The sequence below is a fragment of the Mesoplodon bidens genome (assembly GCF_964165515.1).
Source record: "Mesoplodon bidens genome assembly, chromosome: 8".
NCBI classification, from domain to species: Eukaryota; Metazoa; Chordata; class Mammalia; order Artiodactyla; family Ziphiidae; genus Mesoplodon; species Mesoplodon bidens.
The window spans coordinates 15837667-15863414 of NC_138165.1; the positions used below are offsets into that span (position 1 = coordinate 15837667).

The window sequence follows — 25748 nt, forward strand, 5'->3', positions numbered from 1 at the left end:
CCGCGGAGCGGCTGGGCCCGTGAGCCATGGCTGCTGAGCTTGAGCGTCCGGAGCCTGTGCTCCACGACGGGAGAGGCCACAACAGTGAGAGGCCCGCGTACCGCAAAAAAAAAAAACCAAAAAACAAACGAAAAAAAACTTGAGATGACCTTATAGGTGTTAACGTTGATGCGCACGTTTCCTCCTGCACATCCACAAATTTCACCTTTTTAAATGGTAAAACAGGTTTATAAGCGTTCAAAACAGACAGATTTCCCAGTGAAAGAAAAGAAAAAGTAATGGCTTTCGATGGAAACAATTTCTCAGAGGTCTGGAGCTGTGCGACAGGCAAACAAAGGAGGACTCCGAATACCTGGTTGCTGATGTTAACGTCCCTGTTGGGATGACTGGCTGGCAAAGGACCGCTTTCCATTTCAAGGTGTTTGAGCTTCTCTGAGGCATCTTTTAATGCTGAAAACAAAAGGGGGGAAACAGCCGCTTAGTCTGCCTGGCTGTCACAGCCATGTAAGGGTGAAGACTTAGGCTTTCTCCACACCCCTCAACACCAGTTACCATCAAGTACAGGTAATACCCTAGATCACTACGCAACAGATATTCTTTCTATCACCAAGAAACTCTCCATTAATTTGATGAAGAGCTAACCTAAATAGGAACATCACCCTGTACCTGCTCTGCTGGATGTGGACTCCCCAGGGCATGTGTGGCTAAGAAAGCTCACAGCCATGAGAGTGGAGGACAAGGCACAGAGCACCGTGACACGGCCTCCCTGCCTAGGCACAACCCAAGCTCCCCCTGCAAACCTCAGCACTTGGCCGTTTCCTCTCCTTGGCCCTGACTACACACAGCCTACAACTAAACTTACGTGGAGCCAGCTGATGAAGGACACACATTTATTCACTCACTGACTCAACATGTTACATATTGGTGACGCCAGGTGTGATGAAGGACAAGCATTTTACCTTCATTACGTGCAAAACACACTGTAGATAAAATCCTCCAACCACTGAAAGATGATACATTGAAGACAATGTAGCTTTAAATGAGTTCTATTTAACAACTGTTAGTTGTGTTAATCTTATTTTGCAGGGACCAATCTGGTAGGAGTTTGAATTTTTACATTGTTCACTTGACAAAGAAGCTGTTGAATGCCTAATAATTTCTATATAATCAGGTAGAAGAAAGGAGGGAAAAACTATGAAATCATTTGCTCTTGGTCAAAGGGATCTTCCAAAAGTGTCCATCAGTTAATTCTGTACATCTTTCCCTTGGCTACACATTAGAATAAGATGTGGAATTTTTAAGAAATACTGATTCCCAGAGCTGACCCTAGAACAATGATATCAGATTTCTTTTTTTTTATTAGTTTCTGCTTTATAACAAAGTGAATCAGTCATACATAGATATCAGATTTCTGAATGTAGTTTTCTAGCACTGGTAGTTTTAAAAATTCTCCAGGTGATTCTTTTTTAAAATAAATTTACTTATTTATTTATTTTTGGCTGCATTGGGTCTTTGTTTCTGCAAGCGGGGGCTACTCTTCGTTGTGGTGCGCGGGCTTCTCACTGCAGTGGCTTCTCTTGTTGCGGAGCACCGGCTCCAGGCATGTGGGCTTCAGTAGTTGTGGCGTGTGGGCTCAGTAGTTGTGGCTCGTGGGTTCTAGAGCACAGGCTCAGTAGTTGTGGCGCACGGGCTTAGTTACTCCACGGCATGTGGGATCTTCCTGGAACCCGTGTCTCCTGCACTGGCAGGTGGATTCTTAACCACTGCGTCACCAGGGAAGCCCCAGAACAAATTTTTAATGCCAGTTACCAGCAGTACTTCAGCATGTTTTATGAAGCAGAAGCACTGTGCAACTTTTCATTAATGCTTCTTTCTAAATTACTAAATACTCCTGCTGTATTCTACACTCCTCAGAGACAACAGCATACTCACTGGCAATTTCCAATAAGTTGTTTAAAGAGAGTGTCTTAATTTTAGCAACAGAAATCAAAATTGGCAAGAGCCACATAAACATAAGCTGCTTTTAAATGAACACACACTGAGATTCAACAGAAAGCTCCTGTTTAAAGACAGTTTATGCTTTAATATCAAACCAAACTCACAAGTATACAGAAGTTTTCAATGTGCAATTTACTGTTTCCTTTGAACCTTTTAAAAAGTTAAGGAAAGCAGCATTCTTTCTGGATTATTTATTTTTGTGGGTCTGGGCATCAACAGCCCTCATTAATAACAAAATACTATCTGTGAACTGATGGAATGTCCAAACATTCATTCAATCCTGTGCCCTAGATCTCTAAGGAAACTCTTTACTCTTAATTTTCACTCAAGAAACAAAGTAAAAAGCAAATTTGAAAATTCAACATGTTTAAGAACTTATAAATGATACAAATGTTTAATGGTCTCAATTATGTGATCTTAAATATTCCACTGGACCCTTAAGCCAAAAAGGCAAGGAGGCCTAACTACTCCACAGTAACATTTCAAATCCAACACTGCATAAAATATTCTTAGAGGAACTGCCTTAAAAAGCTCATTTCAAAGGCGGGCAGACTAGGGCGATGCCAGTGATGTTACACAGGACGTTTAGTCACTCCTCACTCACCTTGCAGCCCCTCTAATCCAGCCTGCCTGGTGGCTGTGCTCAGTTCACCTGGGGCTTGGGACATGGCCATGGTGTCAGGTGCCCCAACTACATCATCAATGGTTGTTTCCAGTAAGTCTGGACTATCTAGCAAATCAATCTTCAGAGGCAAGCTATAAAAGTAACAGAAAACTTAATTAAACCAAGACGTTTATCAGGAAAAGAATTTTGAATACTAACAAAAATCTCTGCTGGAAAAATAATTCATTTAATAGTTTGGATCCCAAGTAGTTTATTCATCTGTCAAAACCCTCTGGGCAGATTCTCTTCCATCCAAGATGGAGTAAAAGGAACTGAATTTAGCTTCCCAACTGAAATAACCTAAGGGGAAAACAAACAATTTTCAAGACGTAAGACCTCAAAGAACAGAAGGCAGTGATCCTGAGCTTTGGAAAACAAATGAGGAGCCCTGTGCTTGACCTGAGGGAGTCCCCGGGCCGGGGTGCAGAGAGGGTCCAGTGTGGCAGAGCACAGAGGCCTCCCTTGGCTGACAGCGCAGGGAGACCAAGGCAGCCAGAGTTCAGAGCACAGGCCACCAGGCAGAAGAGAGCAGCCCTGCAAGGAGAGAATCCTACAGGTCTGCAGAGGCCCCCCTCAAGTATGCAGGAGAGCACTGATCAGGGAACGTGTGTAAGGAAACTCCCTGTGGCTGGGAAAGAACCAGTGGCACTCACACTGGGCCACAGCGCCCCCTCCACAGACAGCATGTAAAAACACGTAATTCAAGGGCATTTAGTATTAGGAAGGTCCTGCCTCTGTAGCAGAGAATAATTAACCCAGACTGACCATGGCAACAAACACACTTAACACAACATAAAAGACCTGAAAGGATCAAACTGCTTCCAAGTAACTTAACTGCATCCCAAGACAAAGCTCAAGAAGACTGAGAGGAACACAAAAAGATCTGGCATCCAACAAAGTAAATTTCACATGTCAGGCACCCAGTCAAAGATTATCAGGAATGCAAGAAGGCAGAAAAAGACATCTCATACTAAAGAGAATAATCAGTCAAGAGAAACTGACACAGATACTAGAATTAGCAGAGAAAGACACATAGTTATTGTAACTGTATTCCATACCCTCAAAACTTAAGCAGAAACTAGAAGATACAGAAAAGACCCAAACCAAACTTCTAGAGATGGAAACCACAATATCTGAGATGAAAAATATACTGGATGAGATGGACAGCAGATTAGATTTTAGAAAAGATACTGAACTTAATGGCATAGCAATAGAAACTATCCAAAATAAAAGACACAGGGAAAAAGGAAATCTGCCAAATTAAAAGAATGTCAGTTATTCTTTGTGGGACAGCTTCAAGCAACCCACTGTATGAATAACTGGAGTCCCACGGTGGGGTGGGACAGAACAAATATCTGAAGAAAACAATGGCTGATGTGTTTACAAATCCAGTGAAAACTATAAGCCCACAGATCCAAGAATTTCAGGAAACCCTAAACACAAGAAACATGAAGAAAACTACACCAAAGCATATCGTAATCACACTGTTTAAAGCCAACGATGGGGCTTCCCTGGTGGCGCAGTGGTTAAGAGTCTGCCTGCCAATGCAAGGGACATAGGTTTGAACCCTGGCCTGGGAAGATCCCATATGCCGTGAAGCAACTAAGCCCATGTGCCACAACTACTGAGCCTGAGCTCTAGAGACCGCAAGACACAACTACTGAAGCCAGCGTGCCTAGAGCCCGTGCTCCGCAACAAGAGAAGCCACAACAATGAGAAGCCCACGCACAGCAACAAAGACCCAAATAAATAAATAAATTAATTAAAAAAAAAAGCCAATGATGAAAAGAAAAACTTAAAAGCAGCCAAAACATTATATGTTCAAAGGAGTAAGGATGACAGCAAGCCAAAGCAATCTTTTATTTTATTTTTTAATTATTAACCTATATTATATATATTAGTGTATACATGTCAATCCCAATCTCTCAATTCATCCCACCCCCACCCCCACCCCACTTTCCCCCCTTGGTGTCCGTAAGGTTAAAGCAATCTTGAGAAAGAAAAACGAAGCTGGAAGAATCAGGCTCCCTGACTTCAGACTATACTACAAAGCTATAGTCATCAAAACAGTATGGTACTGGCATAAAAATAGAAATATAGATCAAGGGAACAGGATAGAAAGCCCAGAAATAAACCCTATGGTCTATGAATCTAAAACAAAGGAGGCAAGAGTACACAATGGTGGAAAGACAGTTTCTTCAACAAATAGTGCTGGGAAAACTGGACAGCTACATGTACAAAACTGAAATTAGATAATTCTTTAACACCATACACAGAAATAAGCTCAAAATGGATTAAAGACCTAAATGTGAGACCGGACACTATAAAACTCCTAGAGGAAAACACAGGCAGAACACTCTCTGACATAAATCGCAGCAATATCTTTTCTGATCTGTCTCCCAGAGTGATGGAAATAAAGACAAAAATAAACAAATGGAACCTAATTAAACTCAAAAGCTTTTGCACAGCAAAGGAAACCATAAACAAAACGAAAAGACAACCCACAGGTTGGGAGAAAATATTTGCAAATGATGTGACCAAAAAGGGATTAGTCTCCAAAATTTACAAACATCTCAAGAGGCTTAATATCAAAAAAAACCCAACCCAATCAAAAAATGGGCAGAAGACCTAAATAGACACTTCTCCAAAGAAGACACACAGATGGCCAAGAGGCACATGAAAAGATGTTCAACATCGCTAATTATTAGAGAAATGCAAATCAAAACTACAATGAGGTATCACCTCACACCACTCAAAATGGCTATCATCAAAAAATCCACAAACAATATAAATGCTATAGAGGGTGTGGAGAAAAGGGGACCCTCTTGCACTGCTGGTAGGAATGTAAATTGATACAGCCACTATGGAGAACTACCATATGACCCAGCAATCCCACTCCTGGGAATATATCCAGAAAAAAACGTGGTCTGAAAGGATACATGCACCCCAATGTTCACTGCAGCACTGTTTACAACAGCCAATACATGGAAGAAAGCTAAATATCCATCAGCAGAGGAGTGGATAAAGAAGATGTACATATATACAACGGAATATGACTCAGCCATTAAAAAGAATGAAATAATGCCATTTGCAGCAACATGGATGGACCTAGAGATTGTCATACTGAGTGAAGTTAAGTCAGACAGAGAAAGAGAAATACTGTATGACACCCCTTATATGCAGAATCTAAAAAGAAATGATACAAATGAACTTATTTACAAAAACAGAAAGAGACTCACAGATTTGGAGAATAAAGGGGGTTACCAGGGGGAAAGGATAGGGGGATGGGACAGTTAGGGAGTTTGGGATTGACGTGTACCCACTGCTATATTTAAAATGGATAACCAACAAGGACCCACTGTATAGCACAGGGAACTCTGATCAATGTTATGTGGTAGCCTGGATGGAAGGGGAGTTTGCGGGGGAGAATGGATACGTGTATATGTACGGCTGAGTTGCTTGCTGTGCCCCTGAAGCTATCACAACATTGTTTATCAGCTATATTCCAATATGAAATACAAAGTTTAAAGAAGAAAAACGGATGACAGCAGATTTCTTATCAGAAATAATGCAAACTAGAGGACAGTGGAGGAGCATCTTCAAAGCTCTGACAGGGCCTCCCTGGTGGCGCAGTGGTTGAGAGTCCGCCTGCCGATGCAGGGGACACGGGTTTGTGCCCCGGTCCGGGAGGATCCCACATGCCACGGAGGGGCTGGGCCCGTGAGCCGTGGCCGCTGAGCCTGCGCGTCCGGAGCCTGTGCTCCGCAACGGGAGAGGCCACAACAGTGAGAGGCCCGTGTACCGAAAACAAACAAACAAAACAAAACAACTGAGCCACCATTCCATCCAGCATGCCCAAAGCTTTGTATAATACTATATCTGAAGTCCCTATCACAGTACCTGGCCCCTAAATTATTATCTGTTAAAAGAACTAATGGGGCTTCCCTGGTGGCGCAGTGGTTGAGAGTCTGCCTGCCGATGCAGGGAACACGGGTTCATGCCCCAGTCCGGGAAGATCCCACATGCCGCGGAGGGGCTGGGCCCGTGAGCCGTGGCCGCTGAGCCTGCGCGTCCGGAGCCTGTGCCCCGCAACGGGAGAGGCCACAACAGTGAGAGGCCCATGTACCGCAAAAAAAAAAAAAAAAAAAAATTGCTAAAGGAAGACCTACAGGCAGAAGTAAAACAAACAACGTATTGCGGGGTATAAAACAGATGGAAATAAAATGCTTGACAAATGATAGTACAAAGCCTGGGAGGAGAGAAATGGAAGTACACTACTGTATACGACACATGAAATGGTATAATATCCCGTGAAAGCAGACTGCGATAAGTGAAAGTTGTACAGGCTAAAGTAACAGTTAAAGTGAAAAAAAAATCGAAAGAGTTATAGCTAAGGAGTAAGAAGAGGATATAAATGGAATTTTAAAAAAAACACCCGATTAATGAAAAAAAGAAAGAGAGAAAGATGGGAACAAGAAACATATGGGACAAACAGGAAACAAATAGCAGGACAATAGACACAATCATATCAATAATCATATTAAAAGGAAATAGTATAAACATACCATTTTTTAAAAAAAATTCAGTCTCTGTAGAGACTGTCAAAAATTGCCAATGCTGACTGTATTTCAAGTCATCACGGCAGGGTATTCAGAAGAGTTTTCAATTAGCAATAATAATGCCTCGGATAAACCTCACTGGCTATAATACTGCCACTGTGCAAAGCTGAAACACACCAATTTTCAGATGCAGAGACTGTCAGTTAAGATTTAAAAAGCAAAACCCAATTATGTGCTGCATACATGAAACACAATTTAAATATGAAGAAACAAATTAACAAAGATTAAAAATAAAAATAGAAAAAGATATACCATGCTAACACTAGTCAAAAGAAAGCTACAGTGAATATACTGATATCAAAGTAGAGTTCAGAGCAAAGAATAGTACTTAAAATGAAGATGATCATTTCATAAGGATAAGGGGGTCATTTAATCAAGAGAATATAACATTCCTAAATATTTATGAACTTAATGACAGCGTTTCGAAATACATGAAGCCAAAACTGAAAGAACTGCAAAGAGTAATAGATCAATTATGGTTGGAGATTTCAATACCCTTCTTTCAATAAGTGCTAGAACAGAAAATCAGCAAGGGTACAGTAGATTTGAACAGCACTAACCACCAACTTTACTTAACTGACATTCAGAGAATACTCCATCAAAACAGCAAAACACATGTTCTTCTCAAGTGCATACAGAATAATCACTCAGACAATATTCTCGGCCATAAAACAAGAGTCAATAAATTCAAAAGGACTCAAATCATACAAAGTATGTGTGTTCTTTGACCAGAATATAATTAAATTAGAAATCCAAAACAGAAAGTTCCTTGGAAAATCCCCAAATATTTGGAAACCATGTAATGCACTTCTAAATAACCCATGGATCAAAAAAGATATGAGGGACTTCCCTGGTGGTGCAGTGGTTAAGAATCCACCTGCCAATGCAGGGGACACAGGTTCGATCCCTGGTCTAGGAGGATCCCACATGTCGTGGAGCGACTAAGCCCACGCACCACAACTACTGAGCCTGCGCGCCACAACTACTGAGCCCAAGTGCCACAACCACTGAAGCCCATGCGCCTGGAGCCCATGTTCCACAACAAGAGAAGTCACTGCAATGAGAAGACTGCGTACCACAATGAAGAGTAGTCCCCCGCTCACCGCAACTAGAGAAAGCCCACGTGCAGCAACGAAGACCCAAAGCAGCCCCCCCAAATACAGATAAATAAAATAAATTTATTTTTTAAAAAGATATGAAAAGGAAATTTAGAAAAGAATTTTCAACTATGAAAACGAAAGCACAACATATCCAAATTTGTAGGATGCCACTAAAGAAATAGTTAGAGGAATACTTATAACATTAAACATCCATATTATGGGGCTTCCCTGGTGGCACAGTGGTTGAGAGTCCACCTGCTGATGCAGGGGACACAGGTTTGTGCCCCGGTCCAGGAGGATCCCACATGCCGTGGAGCGGCTGGGCCTGTGGGCCATGGCCGCTGGGCCTGCGTATCCGGAGCCTGTGCTCTGCAACAGGAGAGGCCACAGCAGTGAGAGGCCCGCGTACCATGAAAACAACAACAACAACAAAAAACCCCCACATCCATATTAAGAAAGAAGAAAGTTTTCAAATCAATGACCTCAGCTTATACCTTGATAAACTAGAAAAAGAGCAAATTAAATGCAAAGGAAGAGGAAGGCAGGAAATAATAAAGATAAAAGGGAAAAATAATAGAAAAAATGAATTAAACTGAGAGCTAGTTCTTTGAGAAGCTCAATATAATTAATAACTTCTAGCTAGACTGATAAAAAGAGAATACATATTTACAATATCAGGAGTCGAAAGAGTGACATCACTACAGACATTACAGATACTAATATGGTATAAGAGAATATTATTAACTTTATGCCAATAAATTCAATGACTTAGATGATATGCAAAAATTCCTTGAAAGACACAAACTACCAAAGCTCACTCTAGGAAAAAAGAAAATCTGAATAGACACAGAAAAGTAAAGAAATTGAATCAGTAATTAAAAATCTTCTCACAAAGAGAAGCTCAGGCCCAGAGGACCTCCCTAGTAAATTCTATCAAATATTTAAAAGAAGAAATAATTCCAATCTTCAACAAACTATTTCACAAACAGAGGAAAGGCAACATTCTCCAACTCATTCTATGAGCCCATTATTATTACCCTGATACTGGAGCCATTCCAAACACGTAACAAAAAATCAAGCAAGAAATAAAAAGAACTGTCCACCATGACCAGGTGGGATTTATCATAGGAATGCAAAGTTGGTTTAATGTTTCAAAATCAATGTAACACTACATTTTAATAAAAGAAAACATGATCATCTCAATAGACACAGGAAAAGCATTTGACAAAATCCAAGAACACTCATGGCAAAAACTCTCAACAAACTAATAGATGGAACATCTTCAATCTGATAAAGGGAATCTACAAAAAAATCAACAGCAAACATCATATTTAATGATGGATGACTGAATTCTTTCTCCTGTAAGTCAGAAACATAACAAGAATGTCTACCCTGACCACTTCTATTCAACAATATACTGGAGGTTCTAAAAAGTGCAATAAGAAAAAAAAGGGCAAAGAACAGAAAAGTAAAGTAAATTAAGGGCCCAAATTAGAAAGGAAGAGGTTTTTATGTGCAGATGATAGAATCCTATACATAGAAAAGACAATGTGCAGATGATAGAATCCTATACATAGAAAAGCCAATGGAATCCACAAAATGCTACTAGAAAGTAATAAACGAGTTCAGCAAGGTTGCAGGATACAAGATCAACATGCAAAAATCAATTATATCTATACACTAGCAACAAGTAACAGGAAACTGACATTAAAACAATTCCATTCACAATAGCATCAAAAAGAATAACAACAGGGGAATTTCCTGGTGGTTCAGTGAGGTAAAGAATCCTCCTTCTAATGCAGGGGACACAGGTTCAATCCCTGGTCGGTGAACTAAGATCCCACATGCCGCGGGGCAACTAAGCCCACATGCCACAACTACTGAGAGAAAACCTGTACGCCAGAACAAAGAGCCTGTGCTGCAACAAAAGATCCCACGTGCCTCAGTGAAGACCTCACATGCCGCAACTAAGACCCGATGCAGCCAAAGAAAAAAATAAACAAAATAAATACTTAAGAAAAAAGAATAACAACAGGAATAAATTTAATAAAGGATATGCAGGACTTGTACAGTTAAAACTATAATAAATAAAGGAGATCTAAATAAGTGGCAAGATGTTTCATGTTCATGGGCTGAACACTTAATATTGTCAAGATGACAATCCTCCACAAACTGATCTATAAATTCAATGCATGCACTATCAAAATCCCAGCAGGCTTTTTTGTAGAAATGGACAAGCCAATCCTAAAATTTATATAAAATTCAAAGGAGCTAGAATAGCCAAATGCATTCTGAAAAAGAACAAAGTTGGAGGATACATGTTACCTGATTTCAAAACTTGCTATAAAGCCACAGTAATTAGGACAGTGTGGTACTGGCACAAAAATAGTTATGTAAATCACAAGAACAAAATTGAGAGTCCAGAATTCCTTACATTTATGGTTGATTTTTGCCAAAACAAACCAGTGGAAAAAAGGATAGTCTTTCAACAAATGGTGGCAAGACAACCAGAAATACATGCAAAAATATGAATTTAGACGCTAACCTCACACCATACATAAAAGTGAAATCAAAATGAATAACAGGGACTTCCCTGGTGGTCCAGTGGTAAAGAATGTGCATTCCAATGCAGGGACATGGGTTCGATCCCTGGTTAGGGAACTAAGATCCCATGTGTCGCGGGGCAACTAACCTGGCGCACCACTACTACTGAGCTCACGTGCCTCAACTAGAGCCTGTGTGCTGCAAACTACAGAGCCCACATGCTCTGGAACCCGCGCACCACAACTAGAGAGAGAAAACCCACATGCCACAACTAGAGAAAAGCCACACACTACAAGAAGAGCCTGTGCACCACAAGCAAAGATCCCACATGTCTCAATGAAGATCTCTCATGCAGCAACTAGGACCTGATGCAGCCAAAAATAAATAAAATAAATAAATAAATCTTTTAAAAAATGAATAACAGACTGAAACGTTAACAGCTAAAACTGTAAATATTTGAAGAAAACATGGGGGAAAGAAATCTCTGTGATTTTGGGTTGGCAAAATGTTCTGAGATATGATACCAAAGGTATCATCCATAAAATAAAAAGTTGGTAAGCTGGACTACATCACAATGAAATGCTTGAGCTTCTAAAAAACACTAATATGAAAACGAAAAGTCACAGAATAAGAGAACATTTTTGCAAATCATGTGTCGATAAGGGACTGGTTTCCAAACTACACAGAGAACTCTCAATGTTAAAAAGACAACCCATGGGGCTTCCCTGCTGGCGCAGTGGTTGAGAGTCCGCCTGCCGATGCAGGGGACACGGGTTCGTGCCCCGGTCCGGGAAGATCCCACATGCCGCGGAGCTGCTGGGCCCAGGAGCATGGCCGCTGAGCCTGCGCGTCCGGGGCCTGTGCTCCGCAACGGGAGGGGCCGCGACAGTGCAGGGCCCATGTACCACACACACACACACAAAAGACAACCCACATAAAAATGGGGAAAAGGTCCAAATAGACACATCCCCAGAAACAATCTATAAATAGCCGACAAGCACATGAAAAATGCTCAATGTCACTAGCCCTCAGGAAAATGCAAATCAAACCCACAATGAAATCCCATTATTCACCCTCTACAACAGCTATAATCAAAAAGGCAGAAAATAACAAGCGTTGGAGAGGGTGTGGGGACCTGGAACACTGGTTATTTCTGCCCTGGAAACAAGTCTGCCAATTTCACAGAAAGTTAAAATGTAAGTTCACCAGGCAACCCAGCAATTTTCCCCCTAGGAGTCTATCCAAGAGAACCCGTACCTTACGTCCACACTGAGACATGAACAGGAATATCCATAACATTATTCACAGCCAGAAACACTGGAAATTTCCAACAACTGGTGAATGGACAAACAAAATGTGCTACATCCATAAACTGTCTTACTATTCAGCAACTGAAAGGAGCACACTAGGATACGTGGACGAACCTCAAAAACATTCTGCTAGGCAAAAGAAGCCAGACATGAAAGCTTGTATACTGTGGGACTCCATTCACATAAAATGTATAGAAAAGTCGAATTTATAAAGACTGAACTTTTGGGGATGATGAAAATGTTCTAAAACTAGATTGTGGTGGTTACTGTATGATTTTGTGTGTGTGTGTGTGTGGTACGCGGGCCTCTCACTGTTGTGGCCTCTCCTGTTGCAGAGCACAGGCTCTGGATGCACAGGCTCAGGAGCCATGGCTCACAGGCCCAGCCGCTCCGTGGCACGTGGGACTTCCCGGACTGGGGCACGAACCTGTGTCCCCTGCATTGGCAGGTAAACTCTCAACCACTGCGCCACCAGGGAAGCCCTACTGTATGATTTTATACATTTCTAAAAATCATGGAATTACAGTAAGTGAATTTCATAATATGTAAAAATATTTTAAAATATGTAAAAATAAAACATAAACTTGCTTTAAAAATCTTATTCAAATTTAGGATATCAAAACTAGAAAGTAACAATCTAGTTCAACAAAGTTGCAAGATACAAGATCAATATACAAGAATCAACTGTTCACCCATATCCATGCAATGAACAACAGGAAAACGAAATTAAGAAAACAATTCCATCTAGAAACCCAATGTATTCTTTTTTAACTTTCAATACAATTCATCTGCTATGGCAAAGCTCAAAGGTCATAAACACGCTGAGTTGGGGAGAAGGAAAGAAAATGCCTCTGCTCCATGCTTTCCTACAGGAATGAAGGCCGTACTTTAATTATATACCCTGTGTCTGGGACCCAAATAAGAAAAAAATTTTTTGAAAACTGTTAAAAGGAATACTAAGAACCAAAAAAGAAAACTTCCTTGTTAGTCAAGAGATCTGTGTCCCATAGAGAATAGACTGGTGGTTGCCAAGGGGGAGGGAGTGGGAGAGGGTTGGACTGGGAGTTTGGGGTTGACAGATGCAAACTACTATTATGCAGAGAATAGATAAACAACAAGGTTCTACAGTAGAGCACAGGGAACTATATTCAATATCGTGTGATAAACCACAATGGAAAAGAATATGAAAGAATGTGTGTGTGTGTGTGTACACACATACATACATACATATATATATATATATATATATATATATATATATATATATATGAGTCACACTGCTGTACAGCAGAAATTAACACATTGTAATTCAACTATACTTCAATAAAATATAAGTTTTAAAAAAGAGAGAGAGGGCAGACAGCAGAAGCAAGAAGAATTACAATCCTGCAGCCTGTGGAACAAAAACCACATTCACAGGAAGATAGACAAGATGAAAAGGCAGAGAGCTATATACCAGATGAAGGAACAAGATAAAACCCCAGAAAAACAACTAAATGAAGTGGAGATAGGCAAACTTCCAGAAAAAGAATAAAGAATAATGATAGTGAAGATGATCCAGGACCTCGGAAAAAGGACGGAGGCAAAGATCGAGAAGATGCAAGAAATGTTTAACAAAGACCCAGAAGAATTAAAGAGCAAACAGAGATGAACAATACAATAACTGAAAAGAAAAATACACTAGAAGGAATCAATAGCAGAATAACTGAGGCAGAAGAACAGATAGGTGACCTGGAAGACAGAATGGTGGAATTCACTGGTGCAGAACAGAATAAAGAAATAAGAATGAAAAGAAATGAAGACAGCCTAAGAGACCTCTGGGACAACATTAAACGCAACAACATTCGCATTATACGGGTCCCAGAAGGAGAAGAGAGAGAAAGGACCTTAGAAAATACTTGAGGAGCTTATAGTAGAAAACTTCCCTAACATGGGAAAGGAAACAGCCACACAAGTCCAGGAAGCGCAGAGAGTCCCATATAGGATAAACCCAAGGAGAAACACGCTGAGACACACAGTAATCAAACTGGCAAAAATTAAAGACAAAGAAAAATTATTGAAAGCAGCAAGGGAAAAATGACAAATAACATACAAGGGAACTCCCATAAGGTTAACAGCTGATTTCTCAACAGAAACTCTACAAGCCAGAAGGGAGTGGCATGATATACTTCAAGTTAAGAAAGGGAAGAAACTACAACCAAGATTACTCTACCTAGCAAGGCTCTCATTCAGATTTGATGAAGAAATCAAAAGCTTACAGACAAGCAAAAGCTAAGAGAATTCAGCACCACCAAACTAGCACTACAACAAATGCTTCTCTAAGGGGGAAACACAAGAGAAGAAAAGGACCTAAAAAAGAAACCCATAACAATTAAGAGAAGAGTAAAAGGGACATACATATCGATAATTACCTTAAACGTGAATGGATTAAATGCTCCAACCAAAAGACACAGGCTCACTGAATGGATACAAAAACAAAACCCATATATATGCTGTCTGCAAGAGAGCCAAGTCAGACCTAGGGACACATACAGACTGAAAGTGAGGGGATGGAAAAAGATATTCCATGCAAATGGAAATCAAAAGAGAGCTGGAGAAGCAATACTCATATCAGATAAAATAGATTTTAAAATAAAAAATGTTATCAGGGCTTCCCTGGTGGCGCAGTGGTTGAGAGTCCGCCTGCCGATGCAGGGGACACGGGTTCGTGCCCCGGTCTGGGAAGATCCCACGTGCCGCAGAGCGGCTGGGCCCGTGAGCCATGGCTGCTGAGCCTGCGCGTCCGGAGCCTGTGCTCTGCAAGGGGAGAGGCCACAACGGTGAGAGGCCCGCCTACCGCAAAAAAAAAAATGTTATCAGAGACAAGGAAGGACACTATATAATGATCAAAGGATCAATCCAAGAAGAAGATATAACAATTATAAATATATATATGCACCCAACATAGAAGCATCTCAATACATAAGGCAACTGCTAACAGCTATAAAAGAGAAAATCAACAGTAACACAATAACAGTGGGGGACTTTAACACCTCACTTACACCAATGGACAGATTATCCAAACAGAAAATTAATACGGAAACACAAGCTTTAAATGACACAATAGACCAGATAGATTTAATTGACATTTATAGGACATGCCATCCAAAAAACAGCAGATTACACTTTCTTCTCAAGTGTACATGGAACATTCTCCAGGACTGATCACATCTTAGATCACAAATAAAGCCTCAGTGATTTTAAGAAAACTGAAATCATATCAAGCATCTTTTCTGACCACAATGCTATGAGATTAGAAATCTATTACAGGGGAAAAAGCCGTAAAAAACACAAACACGGGGAGGAGGGGAAGATGGCGGAAGAGTAAGACGCGGAGATCACCTTCCTCCCCACAGATACACCAGAAATACATCTACACGTGGAACCACCCCTACAGAACACCTACTGAACGCGGGCAGAAGACCTCAGACCCCCCAAAAGGCAAGAAACTCCCCACGTACCTGGGTTGGGCAAAAGAAAAACGAAAAAACAGAGACAAAGAATAGGGACGGGACCTGCACCAGTGGGAGGGAGCTGTGAAGGAGGAAAGGTTTCCACACACTAGGAGCCCCTTCGCGGGCGGAGACTGCGGGTGGTGGAGGGGGAAAGCTTTGGAGCCGCGGAGGAGAGCATAGCCACAGGGGTGCGGAGGGCAAAGCAGAGAGATTCCCGCACAGAGGGTCGGTGCCGACCGGCACTCACCAGCCCGAGAGGCTTGTCCGCTCACCTGCCGGGGCGGGCGGGGCTGGGAGCTGAGGCTCGGGCTTCGGTCGGAGCACAGGGAGAGGACTGGGGTTGGCGGCGTGAACACAGCCTGAAGGGGCTAGTGCGCCACGGCTGCCTGGGAGGGCGTCCGGGGAAAAGTCTGGAGCTGCCAAAGAGGCAAGAGACTTTTTCTTCCCTCTGTTTCCTGGTGCGCGAGGAGAGGGGATTCAGAGAGCCGCTTAAAGGAGCTCCAGAGACGGGCGCGAGCCGCGGCTAAAAGCGCAGACCCCAGAGACGGGCATGAGACACTAACGCTGCTGCTACAGCCACCAAGAAGCCTGTGTGCGAGCACAGGTCACTCTCCACACCTCCACTCCTGGGAGCCTGTGCAGACAGCCACTGCCGGGGCCCCGTGATCCAGAGACAACTTCCCCGGGAGAACGCACGGCACGCCTCGGACTGGTGCAACGTCACGCCGGCCTCTGCCGCCGCAGGCTCGCCCCGCCTCCGTGCCCCTCCCTCCCCCCAGCCTGAGTGAGCCAGAGCCCCCGAATCAGCGGCTCCTTTAACCCCGTCGTGTCTGAGCGAAGAACAGACGCCATCCGGCGACGTATACATAGAGGCGGGGCCAAATCAAAAGCTGAGCCCCGAGAGCTGTGAGAACAAAGAAGAAAAAGGTAAATCTCTCCCAGCAGCCTCAGAAGGAGCAGATTAAATCTCCACAATCAACCTGATGTACTTGCATCTGTGGAATTCATGAATAGACAACGAATCATCCCAAATTGAGGACGTGGACTTTGAGAGCAAGATTTATGATTTTTTCCCCTTTTCCTCTTTTTGTGAGTGTGTATGTGTATGCTTCTGTGTGAGATTTTGTCTGTACAGCTTTGCTTCCACCATTTGTCCCAGGATTCTATCCATACGTTTTTTTAAAAAATTTTTTTCTTAATATTTTTTATTTTAATAACTTTATTATATTTTATCATACTTTATTTTATTTTATCTTTCTTTCTTTTTTCCTTCCTTCCCTCCTTCCTCCTTCCCTCCTTTCTTTCTTTCTTTCTTTCTTTCTACTTCTACTAATTCTTTCTACCTTTTTCTCCCTTTTATTCTGAGCCGTGTGGATGAAAGGCTCTTGGTGCTGCAGCCAGGAGTCAGTGCTGTGCCTCTGAGGTGGGAGAGCCAACTTCAGGACACTGGTCCACAAGAGACCTCCCAGCTCTATGTAATATCAAACGGTGAAAATCCCCTAGAGATCTCCATCTCAACACGAACACCCAGCTTAACTCAACGACCAGCAAGCTACAGTGCTGGACACCCTATGCCAAACAACTAGCAAGACAGGAATACAACCCCACCCATTAGCAGAGAGGCTGCCTAAAATCATAATAAGTCCACAGACACCCCAAAACACACCACCAGGTGTGGACCTGCCCACCAGAGAGACAAGACCAGCCTCATCCCCCAGAACACAGGCATTAGTCCCCTCCACCAGGAAGCCTACACAACCCACTAAACCAACCTTAGCCACTGAGGATAGACACCAAAAACAACGGGAACTACGCACCTGCAGCCTGCAAAAAGGAGACCCCAAACACAGTAAGATAAGCAAAATGAGAAGACAGAAAAACACACAGCAGGTGAAGGAGCAAGATAAAAACCCACCACACCTAACAAATGAAGAGGAAATAGGCAGTTCACCTGAAAAAGAATTCAGAATAATGATAGTAAAGATGATCCAAAATCTTGGAAATGGAATAGACAAAATGCAAGAAACATTTAACAAGGACCTAGAAGAACTAAAGATGAAACAAGCAACGATGAACAACACAATAAATGAAATTAAAAATACTCTAGATGGGATCAATAGCAGAATAACTGAGGCAGAAAAACGGATAAGTGACCTGGAAGATAAAATAGTGGAAATAACTACTGCAGAGCAGAAGAAAGAAAAAAGAATGAAAAGAACTGAGGACAGTCTCAGAGACCTATGGGACAACATTAAACGCACCAACATTCGAATTATAGGGGTTCCAAAAGAAGAAGAGAAAAAGAAAGGGACTGAGAAAATACATGAAGAGATTATAGTTGAAAACTTCCCTAATATGGGAAAGGAAATAGTTAATCAAGTCCAAGAGGCACAGAGTCCCATACAGAATAAATCCAAGTAGAAAAATGCCAAGACACATATTAATCAAACTGTCAAAAATTAAAGACAAAGAAAACATATGAAAAGCAACAACGGAAAAACAACAAATAAGACACCAGGGAATCCCCATCAGGTTCACAGCTGATCTCTCAGCAGAAACTCTACAAGCCAGAAGGGAGTGGCAGGACATATTTAAAGTGATGAAGGAGAAAAACCTGCAACCAAGATTACTCTACCCAGCAAGGATCTCATTCAGATTTGATGGAGAAATTAAAACCTTTACAGACAAGCAAAAGCTGAGAGAGTTCAGCACCACCAAACCAGCTTTACAAGAAATGCTAAAGGAACTTCTCTAGGCAAGAAACACAACAGAAGGAAAAGACCTACAATAACGAACCCAAAGCAATTAAGAAAATGGGAATAGGAACATACATATCGATAATTACCTTAAATGTAAATGGACCAAAAGACACAGATTGGCTGAATGGATACAAAAACAAGACCCATATATATGCTGTCTACAAGAGACCTGCTTCAGACCTAGAGACACATACAGACTGAAAGTAAGGGGATGGAAAAAGATATTCCATGCAAATGGAAATCAAAAGAAAGCTGGCGGGCCTCCCTGGTGGCGCAGTGGTTGAGAGTCCGCCTGCCGATGCAGGGGATACGGGTTCGTGCCCTGGTGCGGGAGGATCCCATATGCCGTGGAGCGGCTGGGCCCGTGAGCCATGGCCGCTGAGCCTGCGCATCCGGAGCCTGTGCTCCACAACAGGAGAGGCCACAACAGTGAGAGGCCCGCGTACTGCAAAAAAAAAAAAAAAAAAGAAAGCTGGAGTAGCAATTCTTATATCAGATAAAATAGACTCTAAAATAAAGACTATTAGAAGAGACAAAGAAGGACACTACATAATGATCAAGGGATGGATCCAAGAAGAAGATATAACAATTGTAAATATTTATGCACCCAACATAGGAGCACCTCAATACATAAGGCAAATACTAACAGCCATAAAAGGGGAAATCGACAATAACACACTCATAGTAGGGGACTTCAACACCCCAATTTCACCAATGGACAGATCATCCAAAATGAATATAAATGAAGAAACACAAGCTTTAAATGATACATTAAACAAGATGGATTTAATTGATATTTATAGGACATTCCATCCAAAAACAACAGAATACACATTTTTCTCAAGTGCTCATGGAACATTCTCCAGGATAGAATATATCTTGGGTCACAAATCAAGCCTTGGTAAATTTAAGAAAATTGAAATTGTATCAAGTATCTTTTCCGACCACAATGCTATGAGACTAGACATCAATTACAGGAAAAGATCTGTAAAAAAAACAAACACATGGAGGCTAAACAATACACTACTTAATAACGAAGTGATCACGGAAGAAATCAAAGAAGAAATAAAAAAAATACCTAGAAACAAATGACAATGGAGACACGACGACCCAAAACCTATGGGATGCAGCAAAAGCAGTTCTAAGGGGGAAGTTTATAGCAATACAATCCCACCTTAAGAAACAGGAAGCATCTCGAGTAAACAACCTGACTCTGCACCTAAAGCAATTAGAGAAAGAGGAACAAAAATCCCCCAAATTTAGTAGAAGGAAAGAAATCATAAAGATCAGATCAGAAATAAATGAAAAAGAAATGAAGGAAACGATAGCAAAGATCAATACAACTAAAAGCTGCTTCTTTGAGAAGATAAACAAAATTGATGAACCATTAGCCAGACTCATCAAGAAAAAAAGGGAGAAGACTCAATTCAATAGAATTAGAAATGAAAAAGGAGAAGTAACAACTGACACTGCAGAAATACAAAAGATCATGAGAGGTTACTACAAGCAACTCTATGCCAATAAAATGGACAACCTGGAAGAAATAGACAAATTCTTAGAAATGCACAACCTGCCAAGACTGAATCAGGAAGAAATAGAAAATATCAATAGACCAATCACAAGCACTGAAATTGCAGCTGTGATTAAAAATCTTCCAACAAACAAAAGCCCAGGACCAGATGGCTTCACAGGCGAATTCTATCAAATATTTAGAGAAGAGCTAACACCTATCCTTCTCAAACTCTTCCAAAATATAGCAGAAGGAGGAACACTCCCAAGCTCATTCTACGAGGCCACCATCACCTTGATACCAAAACCAGACAAGGATGTCACAAAGAAAGAAAACTACAGGCTAATATCACCCATGAACACAGATGCAAAAATCCTCAATAAAATACTAGCAAACAGAATCCATCAGCACATTAAAAGGATCATACACCATGATCAAGTGGGGTTTATTCCAGGAATGCAAGGTTCTTCAATATACGCAAATCAATCAACGTGATACACCATATTAACAAATTGAAGGAGAAAAACCATATGATCATCTCAATAGATGCAGAGTAAGCTTTCGACAAAACTCAACAACCATTTATGATAAAAAACCCTGCAGAAAGTAGGCATAGAGGGAACTTTCCTCAACATAATAAAGGCCATATATGACAAACCCACAGCCAACATCATCCTCAATGGTGAAAAACTGAAACCATTTCCACTAAGATCAGGAACAAGACAAGGCTGCCCACTCTCACCACTCTTATTCAACAGAGTTTTGGAAATTTTAGCCAGAGCAATCAGAGAAGAAAAGGAAATAAAAGGAATCCAAATTGGAAAAGAAGAAGTAAAGCTGTCACTGTTTGCAGATGACATGATACTATACATAGAGAATCCTAAAAATGCTACCAGAAAACTACTAGAGCTAATCAATGAATTTAGTAAAGTAGCAGGATACAAAATTAATGCACAGAAGTCTCTGGCATTCCTGTACACTAATGATGAAAAATCTGAAAGTGAAATCAAGAAAACACTCCCATTTACCATTGCAACAAAAAGACTAAAATATCTAGGAATAAACCTACCTAAGGAGACAAAAGACCTGTATGCAGAAAATTATAAGACACTGATGAAAGAAATTAAAGATGATACAAATAGATGGAGAGATATACCATGTGGCTGGATTGGAAGAATCAATATTGTGAAAATGACTCTACTACCCAAAGCAATCTACAGATTCAATGCAATCCCTATCAAACTACCACTGGCATTTTTCACAGAACTAGAACAAAAAATTTCAAACTTTGTTTGGAAAAACCAAAGACCCCGAATAGCCAAAGCAATCTTGAGAACGAAAAACGGAGCTGGAGGAATCAGGCTCCCTGACTTCAGACTATACTACAAAGCTACAGTAATCAAGACAGTATGGTACTGGAACAAAAACAGAAAGATAGATCAATGGAACAGGATAGAAAGCCCAGAGATAAACCCACGCACATATGGTCAACTTATCTTTGATAAAAGAGGCAGGAATGTACAGTGGAGAAAGGACAGCCTCTTCAATAAGTGGTGCTGGGAAAACTGGACAGGGATATGTAAAAGTATGAGATTAGGTCACTCCCTAACACCATACACAAATATAAGCTCAAAATGGATTAAAGACCTAAATGTAAGGCCAGAAACTATCAAACTCTTAGAGGAAAACATAGGCAGAACACTCTATGACATAAATCACAGCAAGATCCTTTTGGACCCACCTCCTAGAGAAATGGAAATAAAGACAAAAATAAATAAATGGGACCTAATGAAACTTAAAAGCTTTTGCACAGCAAAGGAAACCATAAACAAGACCAAAAGACAACCCTCAGAATGGGAGACAATATTTGCAAATGAAGCAACTGACAAAGGATTAATTTCCAAAATTTATAAGCAGCTCATGCAGCTCAATAGCAAAAAAACAAAAAACCCAATCCAAAAATGGGCAGAAGACCTAAATAGACATTTCTCCAAAGAAGATATACAGACTGCCAACAAACACACGAAAGGATGCTCAACATCTTTAATCATTAGAGAAATGCAAATCAAAACTACAATGAGATATCATCTCACACCAGTCAGAATGGTCATCATCAAAAAATCTAGAAATAATAAATGCTGGAGAGGGTGTGGGGAAAAGGGAACACTCTTGCACTGCTGGTGGGAATGTGAATTGGTACAGCCACTATGGAGAACAGTATGGAGGTTCCTTAAAAATCTACAAATAGAACTACCATATGAACCAGCAATCCCACTACTAGGCATATACCCTGAGAAAACCATAATTCAAAAAGAGACATTTACCAAAATTTTCATTGCAGCTCTATTTACAATAAACCAGAGATGGAAACAACCTAAGTGTCCATCATCGGATGAATGGATAAAGAAGATGTGGCACATATATACAATGGAATATTACTCAGCCATAAAAAGAAACGAAATTGAGCTATTTGTAATGAGGTGGATAGACCTAGAGTCTGTCATACAGAGTGAAGTATGTCAGAAAGAGAAAGACAAATACCGTATGCTAACACATATATATGGAATTTAAGAAAAAAATGTCAAGAAGAACCTAGGGGTAAAACAGGAATAAAGACATAGACCTACTTGAGAATGGACTTGGGGATATGGGGAGGGGGAAGGGTAAGCTGTGACAAAGTGAAAGAGAGGCATGGACATATATACAGTACCAAACGTAAGGTAGATAGCTAGTGGGAAGCAGCTGCATAGCACAGGGAGATCAGCTCGGTGCTTTGTGACCACCTAGAGGGGTGGGATAGGGAGGGTGGGAGGGAGGGAGACGTGAGAGGGAAGGGATATGGGAACAGATGTATATGTATAACTGATTCACTTTGTTATAAAGCAGAAACTAACACACCAGTGTAAAGCAATTATACTCCAATAAAGTTTAAAAAAAAAGCATAAACACATGGAAGCTAAACAATACATTATTAAATAACCAAGAGATCACTGCAGAAATCAAAAAATACCTAGAGACAAATGACAATGAAAACACGACGATCCAAAACCTATGGGATGCAGCAAAAGCAGTTCTAACAGGGAAGTTGATAGCAATACAAGCCTACCTCAAAAAACAAGAAAAAGCTCAAATAAACAATCTAACCTTATAACTAAAGGAACTAGAGAAATAAGAACAAACAAAACCCAAAGTTAGTAGAAGGAAAGAAGTCATAAATATCAGAACAGAAATAAATGAAATAGAAACAGAAAACAATAGCAAAGATCAATAAAACTAAAACCCAGTTCTTTGAGAAGATAAACAAAATTAATAAACCATTAGCCAAACTCATCAAGAAAAAGAGGGAGAGGACTCAAGTCAATAAAATTAGAAATGAAAAAGGAGAAGTTACAACAGACACAGCAGAAACACAAAGCATCCTAAGAGACTACTACAAGCAACAATATGCCAATAAAATAGACAACCTGGAAGAAATGGACAAATTCTTAGAAAGGTATAACTTCCCGAGACTGAACCAGGAAGAAATAGAAAATATGAACAGACCAATCACAAGTAATGAAATTGAAACTGTGATTAAAAATCTTTCAACAAACAAAAAGTCCAGGACAAGATGGCTTCACAGGTGAATTCTATCAAACATTTAGAGAAGAGCTAACATCCATCTTTCTCAAACTCTTTCAAAAAACTTCAGAGGTAGGAACACTCCCAAACTCATTCTATGAGGCCACCATCACCCTGATACCAAAACCAGACAAAGATACCACAAAAAAAGAAAATTATGGACCAATATCACTGATGAATATAGATGCAAAAATCCTCAACAAAATACTAGCAAACAGAATCCAACAACACATTAAAAGGATCATACACCATGATCAAGTGGGGTTTAATCCAGGGATGTGAGGATTCTTCTGTATATGCAAATCAATCAATGTGATACACTGTATTAACAAACTGAAGAAGAAAAACCATATGATCATCTCAATAGATGCAGAAAAAGCTTCTGACAAAATTCAACAGCCATTTATGATAAAAACTCTCCAGAAAGTGGACATAGAGGGAAACTACCTCCACATAACAAAGCCCATGTACGACAAACCGACAGCAAACATCATTCTCAATGGTGAAAAACTGAAAGCATTTCCTCTAAGATCAGGAACAGAACAAGGATGTCCACTCTTACCACTATTATTATTATTATTATTATTATTTTTATTTTTTTTTTTTGCGGTATGTGGGCCTCTCACTGTTGTGGCCTCTCCCGTTGCGGAGCACAGTCTCCGGACGCGCAGGCCCAACGGCCATGGCTCACGGGCCCAGCCGCTCCGCGGCATGTGGCATCTTCCCAGACCGGGGCACGAACCCGTGTTCCCTGCATCGGCAGGCGGACTCTCAACCACTGCGCCACCAGGGAAGCCCTTACCACTATTATTCAACATAGTTTTGGAAGTCCTAGCCACGGCAATCAGAAGAAAAAGAAATAAAAGGAATATAAATTGGAAAAGAAGAAGTAAAACCGTCACTGTTTGCAGATGACATGATACTATAAATGGAGAATCCTAAAGATGCCACCAGAAAACTACTAGAGCTAATCAATGAATTTGGTAAAGTAGCAGGATACAAAATTAATGCACAGAAATCTCTTGCATTCCTACACGCTAATGATGAAAAATCTGGAAGAGAAATTAAGGAAACACTCCCATTTACCATTGCAACAAAAAAGAATAAAACACCTAGAATAAACCTTTCTAGGGAGACAAAAGACCTGTATGTAGAAAACTATAAGACACTGATGAAAGAAATTAAAGATGATACCAACCGATGGAGAGATATACCATGTTCTTGGATTGGAAGAATCAATATTGTGAAAATGCCTATACTACCCAAAGCAACCTACAGATTCAATGCAATCCCTATCAAATTACCCATGGCATTTTTTACAGAAGTAGAACAAAAAATCTTAAAATCTGTGTGGAGACACAAAAGACCCCAAATAGCCAAAGCAGTTTTGAGGGAAAAAAACGGAGCGGGAGGAATCATACTCCCTGACTTCAGACTATACTACAAAGCTAGAGTAATCAAGAAAATATGGTATTGGCACAAAAACAGAAATATAGATCAATGGAACAGGATAGAAAGCCCAGAGATAAACCCACGCACATATGGTCAACTAATCTACGACAAAGGAGGCAAGGATATACAATGGAGAAAAGACAGTCTCTTCAACAAGTGGTGCTGGGAAAACTGGACAGCTACATGTAAAAGAATGAAATTAGAACACTCCCTAACACCATACAGAAAAATAAACTCAAAATGGATTACAGACCTAAATGTAAGACTGGACAGTATAAAACTGTTAGTGGAAAACATAGGAAGAACACTCTCTGACATAAACCACAGCAAGATCTTATGATCCACCTCCTAGAGTAATGGAAATAAAAACAAAAATAAACAAATGGGACCTAAAGAAACCTAAAAGCTTTTGCAAAGCAAACTACAAACAAGATGAAAAGAAAACCCTCAGAATGGGAGAAAACATTTGCAAACGAATCAATGGACAAAGGATTAATCTCCAAAATATATAAACAGCTCAAGCAGCTCAATATTAAAAAAACAAACAACCCAACCCAAAAATGGGCAGAAGGGGCTTCCCTGGTGGCGCAGTAGTTGAGAGTCCACCTGCCCATGCAGGGTACACGGGTTCGTGCCCCGGTCCGGGAGGATCCCACATGCCGCGGCTGGGCCCGTGA

At 40.7% G+C, this 25748-nt stretch overlaps 1 protein-coding gene across 2 annotated transcripts in view; it reads right to left on the reverse strand.

Moving 5' to 3' along the window:
• Nucleotides 1-25748, reverse strand: part of EPB41L5 (erythrocyte membrane protein band 4.1 like 5) — a 146487-nt gene that overhangs the window by 31524 nt on the left and 89215 nt on the right. For both annotated transcript variants that reach the window (XM_081243129.1, XM_081243128.1), the window contains exons 17-18: nucleotides 2603-2754; nucleotides 353-450 (exon numbers count right to left, since the gene is read on the reverse strand). In XM_081243129.1, coding sequence (XP_081099255.1) covers nucleotides 353-450; nucleotides 2603-2754 — 250 coding nt within the window. The remainder of the gene's footprint in view (nucleotides 1-352; nucleotides 451-2602; nucleotides 2755-25748) is intronic.